Genomic DNA, 16,515 nt, shown 5'->3' with positions numbered 1-16,515 from the left:
CTTGTATATTATATTCATACATTACATACAAACTCATATATTTCAGATGTTTATTTTGTTTAATTTTGATGATTACAAATGACAACAAATGAAAATCTCAAATTCATCATATCAGAAAATTAGAATATTGTGAAAAGGTTCAAAATTGATGGCCCCTGGTGCCACACTCTAATCAGCTAATTAACTCAAACCACCTGCAAAAGCCTTTAAATGGTCTTTCAGTCTAGTTCTATAGGCTACACAATCATGGGGAAGACTGCTGACTTGACAGTTGTCCAAAAGACGACCATCGACACCTTGCACAAGGAGGGCAAGACACAAAAGGTCATCGCTAAAGAGGCTGGCTGTTCACAGAGCTCAGTGTCCAAGCACATTAATAGAGAGGCGAAGGGAAGGAAAAGATGTGGTCGAAAAAAGTGTACAAGCAAGAGAGATAACCGCACCCTGGAGAGGATTGTGAAACAAAACCCATTCAAAAATGTGGGGGAGATTCACAAAGAGTGGACTGCAGCTGGAGTGAGTGCTTCAAGAACCACCACACACAGACGTATGAAAGACATGGGTTTCTGCTGTCGCATTCCTTGTGTCAAGCCACTCTTGAACCACAGACAGCGTCAGAAGCGTCTTGCCTGGGCTAAAGAGAAACAGGACTGGACTGCTGGTGAGTGGTCCAAAGTCATGTTCTCTGATGAAAGTAAATTTTGCATTTCCTTTGGAAATCAAGGTCCCAGAGTCTGGAGGAAAAGAAGAGAGGCACTTCATCCACGTTGCTTGAAGTCCAGTGTAAAGTTTCCACAGTCAGTGATGGTTTGGGGTGCCATGTCATCTGCTGGTGTTGGTCCATTGTGTTTTCTGAGGTCCAGGGTCAACGCAGCCACATACCAGGAAGTTTTAGAGCACTTCATGCTTCCTGCAGCTGACCAACTTTTTGGAGATGCAGATTTCATTTTCCAACAGGACTTGGCACCTGCACACAGTGCCAAAGCTACCAGTACCTGGTTGAAGGACCATGGTATCCCTGTTCTTAATTGGCCAGCAAACTCTCCTGACCTTAACCCCATAGAAAATCTATGGGGTATTGTGAAGAAGAAGATGCAATACACCAGACCCAACAATTCAGAAGAGCTAAAAGCCACTATTAGAGCAACCTGGGCTATCATAACACCTGAGCAGTGCCACAGACTGATCGACTCCATGCCACGCCGCATTGCTGCAGTAATACAGGCCAAAGGAGGCCCAACTAAATACTGAGTGCTGTACATGCTCATACTTTTCATGTTCATACTTTTCAGTTGGCCAACATTTCTATAAATCCTTTGTTTTTATTGGTCTTCAGTAATATTCTAATTTTCTGATATGATGAATTTGAGATTTTCATTTGTTGTCATTTGTAATCATCAAAATTAAACAAAATAAACATCTGAAATATATGAGTTTGTATGTAATGTATGAATATAATATACAAGTTTCACTTTTTAAATGGAATTACTGAAATCAATCTACTTTTTCATGATATTCTAATTTTATGACCAGCACCTGTACACCAGATAAATGAGTTCATCAAGAATATGGACACAAATAAAACCACCATTAGCAACATTAGATATGTTTAAGGCAGTAACTGAGGCTAAACAGTTTCTCTGTTCTCTGCAGGGTTTCACTTAAAGCTCATAAACTCTGAAATTAGTTTTCAGCTAAAAAAGTGTTTCAATAAAACTTTGCTTGCTTTTTTAAAACCAACAGGACGTAACCTAAAATATCTACAGATTATCTATTGTTAAAGATTATACTGAATTATATTTATATGAATCTGCAGCATCAATCAATGCAGTTTTATATTCATACAATTAATGAGGAACACTATAAAGCCTTAGTTATTTAAACAAAACAATAAAATGAAGATGTTGGAAGGGCAAAATTGAGCTGGATGTTTCTGAAGTGTTTTTTTAAGAGCTAAATATCACTGACAGAAACAAACTTCCTCTTCTCTGTAACGAAATGGACTAAAAATAGATTTCTGTTGAATTACAGACTCTTTCAGTCCCAAATGCTATCGCTGTATTCATCTTATTTTACTTTAGGAGGTAAAAAGCAAAAAAAACAAACAAAAAAAAAAACAATAAAAAACAAATGGGGATATTGTTAATTTTGCCAAAATATCTGCAAAGCTCCAAACACAGATTGTAGTGTTTAAATATTCAGCTTTTGTTCGATGGAGGCTGCACTCTGATTTGCAGCAGCTTAGTTATTATTGTTAGGACACAAGGTTAGGGGGGGGGAAGCAAAAGTACAGGCTAGTATCCTGGCTCCTAATGATCAACCAGTGGACCTGGAGGGCTGCTGAAGGCTCTTTAAAGGAATCAACATCGGCGTCAGAATAAGGAGGCTAATTAGCTGACTTTTGGTGCACTCAGAGAGATAATAGCCTGTACAAATGAAATATGTCCAATTACCATCGCTGTGCTGCAGAACCTGCGAAGATGTATGAACGCTTAACCTTGAGATGGAGTTGTGCAGATAAATTACGGCTCTGGGATCTGCTCATGTGTGCCTAGCTGTGTCCGCGCATTCCAAAGTTGTCCCCCTCCACCCTCCGACATGTGAGCATGATCTGATCTGATAAGCGCTGACATGTTTTCTCTCCAGAGACCTTTTATATCACACCCGGCACCTCCCTTTAACACTTCTCTGATTGTGCCTATTGATTGCTCAGCGCCTGCGATGGGAAGCCACAACAGACTCTCATATGGTTTAATGTTTGACTGAGTGAGCATTTGGCAGCCAGCGCCGCAGCCCAGTGTCTCCAAAGCGATTTTCCTGTTATGGAACGGAGGTACAGATGTTACCAGCAGGACGTCTTCAAGTAAATCAAAGACTTTTGGCTGCGTCTTAATAAATGAAAACATTAGATCTATGGTCTGAGTGCTCATTTTTATTCATCTTAATGATTATGGATTACTTAAAAAAAAAAATCTGCTTCCTGAAATCCTAGAATAAGACACAAGATAAAAAAAATAGATTTTAAAAAACAGAAACGTGATGATGAGGAAGAGCTGATAACTGTCCAGCAGACAGACGGTCATTAACCTCCACACTAGAGAGTAAGCCACAGAGGAAGCGGGGAGTTCACTGTGTACTGAATTCATGCATCTTATTTGAAAGTCAATTGCAATGAAAAGCTGTGGTAGCTGAATATGTAAAGGCAACACTATTAAAAGCATTATGTAGAAATGCCCCTTCAAGAATGTAAGCGTAGATTGGCAAAGCCTCAAATGCTGGTCCGGTTATCTTTTTCTAAGAGGCACAAAACAGAAACAAGTGCAGGAAATAGGCTAAACCTCTTGGATTTATGGTGTTAAAACGGTTCTGAACCAGAAACAGCATGAATAAGGTGCTTTAGATCATCCTTTTAGGGGTGCCTGATTAACAAAATTGGTAGCTGGGGATAATCTTAAATACCAAGTTGGACACTGAAAGTAAAATCTCTGCATTTCAGTCGCCTGTTTTTCTTTATGACTCTCTTCTGTACTTTTATGTGAACTCATGCAGAAAGGTATCAGTGCTCTCATCATATTGTTCAGTAGATTCCTGCAGTTGTCAGAGTATAAATCCAGAGACCTATTTAACAAAAGCAGAATTCAGAAATTCCAGAATAAGAGATAAAGCCAGATCTGGTCTAGCTTGAGGAAAGCACCCTGGGTTTATCTGTTTCACAAAGGCCAAACCAGGCTCCACAGGTGTGGCTACGTCTAGCCAGGTGTAAGTAATCCAGCTAATTGCACGTCTGCAGTTTTTTTTAAAGAGACAATGAGGTCAATCATAGATTGATTGACTTAGCAAACAACAACAGATCAACTAAATTCCTTAACAGCATAAAATATGCATCCCCCTAACCACTTCACTTAACTTATGCCTTCAAAATTTAAGAAAATATTGGTAATTTTTTCTCAAATGGACAAATATTACTAAAAATAAGCAGAGGAAGCTAATATGGAAGAAACAGATCTTGCAGTTTGTAGATGTCTGAGGGAGACTAGGGATCAAATCTTGGGTACATCATGAAATTCACCTATTAAAACCTTTATCACACAGAAGATATCAGTAGAAGTCCCCTTTGCCTCAGATTTAACCTGCTTTTGTGATGGCCATGGCAGGATAACTGAGAATCTACACAGGCAAGGATATACAGGTGCTGGTCATAAAATTAGAATATCATGAAAAAGTAGATTGATTTCAGTAATTCCATTTAAAAAGTGAAACTTTTATATTATATTATATTCATACATTACATACAGACTCATATATTTCAGATGTTTATTTTTTTTAATTTTGATGATTACAAATAACAAATGAAAATCTCAAATTCATCATATCAGAAAATTAGAATATTGTGAAAAGGTTCAAAATTGATGGCCCCTGGTGCCACACTCTAATCAGCTAATTAACTCAAACCACCTGCAAAAGCCTTTAAATGGTCTTTCAGTCTAGTTCTATAGGCTACACAATCATGGGGAAGACTGCTGACTTGACAGTTGTCCAAAAGACGACCATCGACACCTTGCACAAGGAGGGCAAGACACAAAAGGTCATCGCTAAAGAGGCTGGCTGTTCACAGAGCTCAGTGTCCAAGCACATTAATAGAGAGGCGAAGGGAAGGAAAAGATGTGGTCGAAAAAAGTGTACAAGCAAGAGAGATAACCGCACCCTGGAGAGGATTGTGAAACAAAACCCCTTCAAAAATGTGGGGGAGATTCACAAAGAGTGGACTGCAGCTGGAGTGAGTGCTTCAAGAACCACCACACACAGACGTATGAAAGACATGGGTTTCTGCTGTCGCATTCCTTGTGTCAAGCCACTCTTGAACCACAGACAGCGTCAGAAGCGTCTTGCCTGGGCTAAAGAGAAACAGGACTGGACTGCTGGTGAGTGGTCCAAAGTCATGTTCTCTGATGAAAGTAAATTTTGCATTTCCTTTGGAAATCAAGGTCCCAGAGTCTGGAGGAAAAGAAGAGAGGCACTTCATCCACGTTGCTTGAAGTCCAGTGTAAAGTTTCCACAGTCAGTGATGGTTTGGGGTGCCATGTCATCTGCTGGTGTTGGTCCAGGGTCAACGCAGCCACATACCAGGAAGTTTTAGAGCACTTCATGCTTCCTGCAGCTGACCAACTTTTTGGAGATGCAGATTTCATTTTCCAACAGGACTTGGCACCTGCACACAGTGCCAAAGCTACCAGTACCTGGTTGAAGGACCATGGTATCCCTGTTCTTAATTGGCCAGCAAACTCTCCTGACCTTAACCCCATAGAAAATCTATGGGGTATTGTGAAGAAGAAGATGCAATACACCAGACCCAACAATTCAGAAGAGCTAAAAGCCACTATTAGAGCAACCTGGGCTATCATAACACCTGAGCAGTGCCACAGACTGATCGACTCCATGCCACGCCGCATTGCTGCAGTAATACAGGCCAAAGGAGGCCCAACTAAATACTGAGTGCTGTACATGCTCATACTTTTCATGTTCATACTTTTCAGTTGGCCAACATTTCTATAAATCCTTTGTTTTTATTGGTCTTCAGTAATATTCTAATTTTCTGATATGATGAATTTGAGATTTTCATTTGTTGTCATTTGTAATCATCAAAATTAAACAAAATAAACATCTGAAATATATGAGTTTGTATGTAATGTATGAATATAATATACAAGTTTCACTTTTTAAATGGAATTACTGAAATCAATCTACTTTTTCATGATATTCTAATTTTATGACCAGCACCTGTACACTGCTAATACTGAATACTTAATACTAATACTGAATGGAAATCAAATTTATTAACCGATGGAGGCCTGGATTTTGAGCCACACACAAAATTAAAGTTAAAGCACACTACAACCTGATCCAACTTTGATGCAATGTCCTTAAAACAAGTCAAAATGAGGCTCAGTATTGTGTGTGGCTCGATGTGCCTGTATGACCTCCCTACAATGCCTAGGCATGCTCCTGATGAGATGATGGAGGTTCTAATGAGGGATATGCTCCCAGACCTAGACTAAAGCATCCACCAACCTGGCCAGTCTATGGTGCAATGTGATGTTGGTAGATGGCAGAGGTGTCAAGTAACGAAGTACAAATACTTTGTTACTGTACTTATGTAAACTTTTTAGGTATCTATACTTTACTCCACTACTTATGTTTCTCCCTACTTCTGACTTCTACTCATTACATTTTCACACAAGTATCTGTACTTTCTATTCCTTATGTTTTAAAAACTAACGTTACTCGTTACTCTTGGCTTCGGTTTAATGTTTATAAATATTAATTTAACGTCATGTGTGCCATCCAATGCAGATCTTTGGCTCCATCCACATCTAGTGAAAACTACGTAGTGTGATTGGATGAGTCATATAACGCAAACACTCATTGGTTAGTTAAAGGAAATCATCAGAAGCAAGCAGGTGTTCTTCAAACTGCAAACGTGAATTGTCTATGCCATGCTACAAGGTCGGAATCAGAAAAAGATGTTAAAATGTCTGAGAGGTCGGACACAGGCGAGAGAGTATCCAGAGATGGAGACGGAGACCAACCAGAACTCCCTCATCCTTGACCCTATCTCAAGAATTTTTCGAAATAGTCGAAAAATTGAGCTTTCAATTCATATAGTGGTAGCTGGCTGTATATTTTAAAGGGTTACTTTATACTTTTCAGTAGTTTTTGGAGCACATAGTTTTTCACTTTTACTTGAGTTAAGAGGCCAAGTTGATACTTCAACTTTTACCAGAGTGCTTTTAAACTGCCGTATCTATACTTCTACTTAAGTAACATACGAGTGTACTTTTGACACCACTGCTAGATGGATGGAGACATTATGTCCCCTCTTTTATTAAAACATTCTCTTATTCACACCAGTAGAAAAACTTGCCCTTAATAACTTTAATAAAGGAAGAGCTATTTTAGAAGAAAGAAACAGGTTAGAAGGCAGTTAGATGTTTAGATTATGTAATTCAGGTAGTAAATGTATGTATTTGACAGTAGGCCTAACCTACTTTTATCTGAACGTCCACATTTTCTGTTCACAAAATGACCTTCATACTCCCGAGAGGCAGTCCAGCTGATATTATTATTAGGGAATCCTGGATCAAAAAAATATAAACTAGTCTATCTGCCCAAAAGTTTCTTTTGTGATCTGTAGCCTGATCCAGGTTACATGCAATACTGCAGAACTCCATTGCATACTACTGATGTATCCAAATCATGGAAAGTTGGTTTGTAGAGATTTATCAAATAAATGGTTGGTTTTCAGTTTTGGTTCGGCCAGCTTGTTGATCAACTCAGCAGAGTCAAAAACTGATTTTACCTCCATCCTGCTGTATAGCGTGCAAAAAAGCACAGGCCGAGTATTAAGGTGTTCAGCTGTACATGATCAGACTTTCCATTAGGACGACCTTTCTGTATAAAAGAGTTTTATGTAAAATTCCAGTTTTTGGGCAAACTGAATTATGGGTTTGACTGAATGAAAATTAAACATAGATAAATGTTTGAGATACCTCACTCAGTATAATATTTGGGTTGCACTTTATGAACCGAATTGGTAAAGTAGCTTTGCAATGATTTTGTTTTTGAGGCCCACCTTTTCTGCTGGATGTCATGATAGTGAGCTCGTTTCTGCAGCCTCCAGGCCTCTCTTTCCTGAGAGCTGGAGTCGTAGCTGTAGTACTGCAGCAGAAAGGGCCACACCTCGCCTCGGATGGACGGGTCGATGCCGCCAAAGAAGATGGCCTGTCAAAGAAGGGGTAGGTGAGTTTATACAACCAATAGGAAGAAAGGAACATGTTGTTCTGCCGGGGCATGCACACACGACCTACTGAAATGTAACTTTCTGCATAATGCTGCAAAAAAAGAGAAAACAATGAGTGTTTATTTAGTATGCCTAGCGAAAACAGGGGCCTTCTGTTTCTTTAATTAAGCTTATGCTGAGAAAAGTCTTGGTCACGGTCTAACTGCCACTGAGTCATTACAGTAGACTAGTAAACCAAACACAGAGTCAACTCCAGAGAACCCGAATGACTCAGATGGGGCACACTGGTCTGGACATACCGGCTGATTATTTACAGACCGAGATGCTGACTGAAACTGAAACAGAGAAGCTTGCAGGCTGACTTTCAATGTGACTCGAGTACAAAATATAGAAGCTAAAGGTGTGAAAATGGCCGACAGATGAAAGCATCTTTAGATTTGATTACCAAGGATGATAAAAAATCATCCACATGCTGTAAAAGAAAAAAAAAGAAATCCCAAAAAAATCTTTCATGTGAAAAATACAGATTTTATAATCTTATTTGAGTTCACAATTCTTAAGCTTCAGTGTAAAAACAGTTTGATCCCAACAGTCAGTTACTATCATGGCAACTAACCTATAGTGGAAAAGTTCACAGTGTGGAAGGATAGATGGTGTGGAAGGAAGGAAGGAAGGAAGGAAGGAAGGAAGGAAGGAAGGAAGGAAGGAAGGAAGGAAGGAAGGAAGGAAGGAAGGAAGGAAGGAAGGAAGGAAGGAAGGAAGGAAGGAAGGAAGGAAGGAAGGAAGGAAGGAAGGAAGGAAGGAAGGAAGGAAGGAAGGAACTCTACCTAAGTAAGGCAGTGACACAAGGGACACAAGGAAGGAAGTAAAGACAGGTGAGGGAAAGTATGAACATAAGAAATCCGTAAAAATTAAAAAAATATCCACTGGACTTGGTTTCCAAGATTTGAAAACATTTCGCCACCTCTCCAGGAAGCTTTCTCAATTCGTTTGAATTGAGAAAGCTTCCTGGAGAGGTGGCGAAATGTCTTCAAATCTATGACTATGACCTGGATGACGAAGAACCTTCATCAGCAACATAAGAAATCCAGCAGCTGCAATGGATTATTTTAAAATTAACAGTATTCTTTTTCAACCAATCCAATTCATGTAAAAAAAAGCTTTTATTTTACAAAGTTGGCTTCGTACCACCTGAAGATAATTTCAAGAGAACTAAGGTCACAATAATATTTAGTGAAACTAGTCGATTACTGCAAGAGTTCTGCAAAAAAAAAAAGAAATAATTAAAATAAGGCAGCTGCAGTTGATCCAAAATGCTGCTCTTGCTTAGACAACAAAAAATAGAGCCATAATTCCCGATCTGTAAACAGGAATTCTGTAAACGGGAATTGAGCTCAGAATACAATTTTAAATACTTCTATTAGTTTAGAAATTGCTGAACGGTTAAGCAACAAGTAGTTGCAGTACAGTTCAATCAGGTCCTGTGGTTGCACCAAACATCTGGAATAAACACGCAGAAACTGGAAAACAGCTGAAACACTAAATTTCTTTAAATCAAGGATGAAGACCCACCTGTGTAGAGCTGCCTTTGATTAGGAGCATGCAAACAAATCCATGTGGAAAGCTGCTCTACACAACATGTCTTTTTACATATTGACCTTCTTCATGCATTTCTGATTTATGGTTTTATTGTTTTTACTGCACATTTACTTGCTATTATGATGTAAACCACTTTGAATTGCCTTGCAGCTGAAATGTGCAGTACATTTTAATTTACATTTTAATTTACTTAAATAAATTAACTTTCCTCAATTTAAAAACATTTTGAACTTAAACTTTTATTGCCCGTGTCAAATTACATCTTCTTCCAGCTTTTCCCTTTCTGGGGTCGCCACATATGACTCACCATTCCCATTTCAAATGGCAAAGACATAAAAATGAGTGTGTGTGCTCTTGTTAATACATAATGGGGGCCAACTGCTCCTTGTGGGGCCTGATGCCTGGACCCCACACAGGGAATTGCTGTTTTTTGGTCAGGGGTCCTGTTTAGGACTAAGGTGTGAACCCAGTTTAGGTTGGTGCTAGGATTAGATATCAACTCGTAATGGTTAGGGTTAGGGTCACGATTAGGCTGTAGAAATTAATGGAAGTTAATGGAAAGGCCCCACAAAGATAGTGAGACAAGTTTGTGTGTGATCCTGTTTTGGCATCAGTACAAGGAGCTTTTTTCTGGTTTAACCATCAAACTGAGGACAGTTTGTACCCAAATGAGGAAAATTTGCTTTTCCTAGCTTCATTTTTTGCCAACAGTTTAGGACTAAGGTCTGAATTAAGTTTAGGTCAAGGTTAGGTGGAGGTATGCTGGTGAAGATTCTCAGTCATCCAGGTCATAGTCATTCCAAAAACGTAAAAAAAAAAAAAAAAAAAAAAACGTAAAAAAAAAAAAAAAAAAAATCCCCTGGACTTGTTGAAGCAAAATGTATTCAGACTTGGTAACAAAGTCTAGTAGATAGTTATTTTTTTTTTTAACTTTTTTGGAATATTAGGTGGAGGTATGCACTGGTAATGGTTAGGTGCAGGGTTTTTAAATCAGGGTTAAAGAGAAGAGCTCTCCGCGCAAAGCATTCTGGGATATATCTGCCTCTTCTGAGGCCTTTCTTTTCTTCTCATTCACTTGTAGACACTTTTTCTCTTAAGACCCTCAAGAACCGTGGTGAAAAAGGTTAGTTTCACTGACTGTCTGAAACCGTTGCTCACCACACATACGGCTAAAAGTGCGCATGCACAGAAAAAAAAAAGGCTAATGGGACGATGTAGGACGGCCTTACGTAAACATATCACCAGAATGATAGACAATTAGGAGGACCACTTATTTAGATGATCTGCCTGGAAATAAAAGATTATCCTCTCTACATTTAACCCATAGTAAGGATTGATTATGGACAAAAATAAAGAAAACAAAAAGAAAAACACTGAAGTAAATTGGAGGCTACACATGGTCACACGGATCTTACAGGTGCTTGAGTAGACCAACAACACATCCCCATGAATAGAAGTTACCATTTGGCAACTCAGCTTCCCATACCCGTGTGTTTAATACATACTTATTAACACATACTAATTACATTTTTAGGAGTGCACCGATTTATCAGCCGGTCGAAAGATGAGACTTAATTTTTGTAATTTTAGGCAATTGGTGATCGGGCAATACTTATAAGCGAAAACCCGATCTTTTCCACCAATCTGATCGACCTCTATAAAGGTCTAAAAACCAACCACTGTCAATGCCCTAAATTTGAATTTATATTTGAGAGCAGTTACTTCAGAAGTTTTCATTGTTTCACGGGCAATCAATGTTTTTTTCAGTAAGATTAAAATATATTGTTACATGTGATCTTAAAACAGCTGATTGTTTCAGAAATGTAAAAAGAAATCTGTTGGTCAAAAATGGAATCGGCATTTCAGGCTTTTTAAAGGAAATCGGTGATCGGCCAGAAATGAATGCACCCATAATATATATTTTTTCATTAAAATCGTTTTGTTAAAATCTCATCAGAATGCTTATTGTCTTATGCTTCTAACAGAAACCCCCATCTCTATCTTCAAGGTCATGATTCTGTTAGATAACCAAATAAGTTGATTTATCATTTGAATAATTGCTTAATTATTAGTCTAAACATACAAGTATGAGTCAGGACTCTTATTTTATTTTATCCAACATTTCTCAGACCTGGAAGCCATTGAAATGTAACTCTAGAGTGTATAAGACTGTAGAAACCCTGGATGTACCTTCCGGAGCTTGTACTCCTCCTCCACCTGCCCGCTTTGGTTGAGGTGACGTAGCCAGGTGCTGACGTCTACCCGCCGGTAAAGCCTCTCCTCTGGGTGGGTCTCAGCTGATGGCAGGGTGGGCCTCTGGATGGAAAACTGCATGCATGACTTTTCGTTTGACACCTTCAGGGTGAGTGAGGAGGAGGAATAAAAAGCTGAGTGGAAACTTATGGATAAAAAACCTGAAGAAAGACTGAACTTTATCTAAATCTAACCTGGTCCTTAGGTTGGGTTTCCCTGCAGCACTTCCACTGCTGGAAGACCTCTGCTAGCTTGTCTAGACCAGCATGATGGAAGTGAAGGATCTTATACTGGCTCTCTCTGCTAGCTATCACAAGCTGGCCACTGGTGCATGCATCATCACTGCAACACAACAATAAATGATGCAAAGACGAGGTATAAAAAGGTTCAACATCACCCAGAAGGAATCCCAGAGGACCTCAATTTACTCTCTGCTGACCTGAAGAAGAGCCTCAGTGACCTCATGTGACCCAGGTCCACCCTGAAGACTCCACACAGCTGCTCCAGCGCCAGCAGCTTCTGTTGCTCCTCCCAGCGCATGGCCTGCGACTGACAGCCGCCCTCAGAGGGGGCGTGGCTATCCAGACTGGATGTGGAGCTCACAGAGTGGTTCATGGACTCCTCACACAGCTCTCTGCAAAAACATGACAGAATTTGTTATAAAACTAAATGTTAAAACAGAGACTTTTCTATGATACACCAACATTAAGATAAGCATATCTCTTAAGTTTTTTTTTTTTTTATAAGTAACAGTTCTAATCACAGAGGTTTGGTGTGCGTTTTTCCTCAGCTCTCTTCATTCTAACACCCAAAAGTAAACTAAATATATTATTTTGATTCAATCTTCTGTGAAAAGAAAAAAAAAGGTGCACTACCTGCAGTAAGAGTAAATATTTTCTTAAACAGAGATTGACCAATTCAGGGTTTTTTTTTTAAAGCCAATGCAAATACTTGTGTCATGAGTCTAACTGATACCAGTTGTGCTCCTGAGATTTTTGAGTTGATTCTTAGAGCAGATATAGCTTTTTCTCCCCCTCCAATATATAATAAAAAGGATACAATGTTAAAAAAATATTACACAAGTATCAGTTTAAACAAAAAAAGGAAATATTTATTATTATGCTCTATACATGATCTTGATGCATGGCTGCTGAACATGGAAGTGTCGGCCGATACAGATACATAAAAAAAACAATATCAGCCAAAAATAACAGCTGGCCAAATGATCGCTCTGTTGCTAAACAACTTTAACACGTTCTAAAAAGGTCTAAATCCACAGAAAAAGATGTGCAATATAGCCATAAACTTTCAAAATTAAAGATATTTGTGTGCAATGCGACAAATGTGACATCAATAGCATATTTGATCACAAAAAAGTCCATCGTATCAAGATTTATCCTAAAAAATAGCAACAAAAAGAAAAACAAAACTGCTTCAATAAAATAACACCTTGTTTTGTTAAAAGAACCTATTAAACACATCACTCTATGAAAAATACAAGGTGTTAGACCTTTAAACTTGGCTCTAATACATTAACTTATTTAATCTAATTCATTAAATGTTCTTCAGAAGTCACCTAATTAGTAAAAAAAAAAAAAAAAAAAAAAAGGAGGCATATTATCTAAGCTCAAAGTGAACACTGCCTGACTTTAGAAAGTCACGAGTCATGCAGGGGAAAAAATCCAGCATGTGGAAGGAGATGATCTTTCTGGTCTATGCACAGAACACATAGCGGAGGCGTCAACATTAACATGGTGTCTCCACCGTGAGACTTCGTGGTGGCGGCATCATGCTGTGACAAAGATTTTCGGCAGCCAAAGTCAGGGGCGCTATAAAAAGAAAAGAAGAAATCCTGAAGAAGCAAAAGACTGAAAGCCTTGAGACAGCAACCTCGAACCTACAGCCACAGCTGCATTTATGAGGGCAGCCTAATCAATCTATGACATACTTAAAAAAATGTTCAGCTATATTGCAAAGATCTGTAGATGATAATAGTAATAGAACATCCACTGTACCTGGAGCAAAGGCAGTTTGTACAAGGTAAATGAAACGCATGCATAAAAAATATCTCATAATCTAATTTGGTTTATTGTCCTTTTCTGTTACACATCATTTTTTTTGTGTGTTTTTTATACAAGCCTGGATGCTCTTCAGCAAACAGAAATGTTAATTCTTTACCAGAATCAGTGAGAGATCTAATAAAATAAAGGTTAACCTAAGTAACTGCGATAAAAATGAGGAAAACAATACAATAAAATCGACACATTAAAATAAAACCAGCAAATTCCGTTCATAGTTTTGCAATAAAGAAAAATAACTGTCAGCTAATTAGTAATCGAATAATCTTTACTGGAGCAAAAAGAATCTAAAACAAGCAATTTGCTAGAAAAACAATCCACTTGGAGCAGTAATTACAACAAAACTATACAATACATTTTGCATCTAGGATGAAGTACCCGTCTGTAAATATGCTTTAAGAATATCCCAAGTGTTATTTCTGAGCATTGAATAAGTCTTTTAGTTTGTTTTTTAATTTATCAGCCATTTTTTAAAAGCTCAAATGCTTTTTTATTGAAATGTGTAAATTTACTGAGTTTCTCTTTTTAAAATAACCGATTAATCAAGAAAATAATCGCTTGATAAGGGGCTAACTAAAATAATCAACAGCCCTAATCCTTTTGCATAAATAACACGTAGAGTCAGACTAATGACGGAGAAAACAGTGCAGGGAAATCTGCAGCTTAGGGCTCCATCTGTGTTAGTGTCTCTATTACATTCCTATAAGAGCCTGCGAATAGGAGGAATGCATGAAGGCTACCAAACACACACACACACACACACACATAATAAAATCTGCACAGACACAAATCACACTGTCCACCGTCCAATTTCCCTTGTCATTCCCCTCATAGCAAGCGTGTTGTTCCCGTCACTGAAACCTGAGCTGAGAGTCCCAGCTTGCAGGGGGAGAAATGCAATCAAAAATACACAGGCTTTAAAAAAAAAAAAAACAACAAAAACCAAAAAAAGAAATGAAAACATAAGACAGCATGCAGCAAAAAAATAGGGGAAATACTTTAAAACCTGTTAGCTAAGACATGCCCAGTGCACAAAAGCAAACTACACCATGAGAAGCATTAAACCACTTCTGTTGAGGCTCCTTTTCACTCACACCCACACATAAGTGAATGAACCATAGCTAATGACCATAATGCACTCTCAAACACGTTTCTACACACGGTACAGCAGAGAGAGAGGGAGAGCTATGGTAAACCAGCTGACATTTGAGAATCAGACATCTGAATAAAGATTTTTTAGCACTACTGCACTGAAATACACTAACAGAAAATGTATATTCCCTCAATCTAAACATGTGATTTCAAATATCAGAGGCTTGGAAAATAAAAATATTTCCTCTTTATTCATTTACCAAAAAGGTGCAAACACACGTGGCACTGTGGTGCTCAGACAAGAGGTTGCATTTTTTTTTTTCTGTCATGTGTGGCTAATCATTTCCTTGTTAGCAGATGGGAAAATAACAAGCCTGATCAATGCAGGCTGCACAGCTTCCTTATGTCATCTGCTGATTTAGTGGCGCTCCGTCTCGTGTATCACGGTGCAAAGCAGGCTGTGGAGAAGACTTTCAGGGTGGAGGGGGGGAATGGAGATGCGGTGAGGTCTGTTAAGGGAGTTAAGCAACATAAAATATGGCAGGAGTCCTGTCTCCATAACCCCAGTGACTGTCAAGTTAGGAGTGTTTACAAGGGCCTTCAAGTCCTGTTAACTCCATCTGTCCTTCATTGTTTGAGCAAACAGAAGTGCAAAAGCAAGGGAATGGGTAGAAATACGCAGATCAAGCTGAAAACTACAAGCTAATGTCAGAATTAACGAGCCCACTCTGGGCATTTGTTGGAGCAGGCTGTGTTAACTGTAAACAAGCTGTTTTGATGTAGTGGAGACGCTCTAGCTGGCACGTCCCATCAGGCCAGAGGAAGACGAAACAGCCCCCGGGCCTTTCATCACAACACTTTTCCTCTCTAGAGAAAACGGCTGCCAGGTCACCCTGAGAACCACAACCCGCCCCAAGGGTATCACTCCTCATCTTATCCCTAAAAGGAACGTCGTGTCAGAGGAGAGATGGTGGAGCATGGTGCAGCCACATGCTGGGAAACGGTCAGCGCGGCTTGCGATGACTCGTGATCTTCAAAGAGATCCGAACCAGTGCAAGTAAAAGCTGCAAACTTCACCGTCGTGGTGAATCAAATCGTGCTGCAGGATACCTTAACATGCAGAGATCACTGCAACACTTTGCAGAAGTATTTAGACTGCAGGAACTTTTGACATACTTCCACTTAACAGCAAGAAACCCATTTTTAGGGGTATTTTTATCTGACAAACAAACACAGTGTTTCATGGGGATGTCAAAAGCAGACAAACATTTTTTATCTTTTTCTCAAATTAAAATCCTGCATGCATTCAAACTCTGTCCCGATGAATTATTTATCAGCTTTCTCATTCTATAAACAGAAAATCTTTCTAAAAATTAGCTCCAGCGTACTCAGACAGGATGGGAAGCATCTATGTTGCTCTAAGCTGTGTTCCATCCCATCCCCAATAAATTTCAGAATCAGAAATACTTTAATAATCCCAGAGGGAAATTACTTTTGTTACACGCTCCAGTTATATATATATATATATATATATATATATATATATATATATATATATATATATATACACTCACCGGTCACTTTATTAGGTACCCCATGCAAGTAACGAGTTGGACCCCCTTTTGCCTGCAGAACTGCCTCAATTCTACCTGGCATAGATTCAACAAGGTGCTGGAAGCATTCCTCAGGGAGTTT

The 16,515-nt window shown here is 38.8% G+C and overlaps 1 protein-coding gene across 1 annotated transcript in view; it reads right to left on the bottom strand.

Moving 5' to 3' along the window:
* The window catches only part of tbc1d16 (TBC1 domain family, member 16), a 41,811-nt gene that overhangs the window by 7,961 nt on the left and 17,335 nt on the right, over positions 1 to 16,515 (bottom strand). Inside the window, exons 5-8 of the mRNA XM_038307771.1 lie at positions 12,090 to 12,284; positions 11,845 to 11,992; positions 11,588 to 11,752; positions 7,631 to 7,779 (exon numbers count right to left, since the gene is read on the bottom strand). Of these exons, the coding sequence (XP_038163699.1) occupies positions 7,631 to 7,779; positions 11,588 to 11,752; positions 11,845 to 11,992; positions 12,090 to 12,284 (657 nt within the window). The remainder of the gene's footprint in view (positions 1 to 7,630; positions 7,780 to 11,587; positions 11,753 to 11,844; positions 11,993 to 12,089; positions 12,285 to 16,515) is intronic.

This window comes from Cyprinodon tularosa, unplaced genomic scaffold (genome assembly GCF_016077235.1).
Source record: "Cyprinodon tularosa strain WSP-4 unplaced genomic scaffold, ASM1607723v1 ctg62, whole genome shotgun sequence".
Classification (NCBI taxonomy): Eukaryota; Metazoa; Chordata; class Actinopteri; order Cyprinodontiformes; family Cyprinodontidae; genus Cyprinodon; species Cyprinodon tularosa.
The sequence above is the reverse complement of the archived record's forward strand: the minus strand, read 5'-3'. Positions and strand labels throughout refer to the sequence as shown.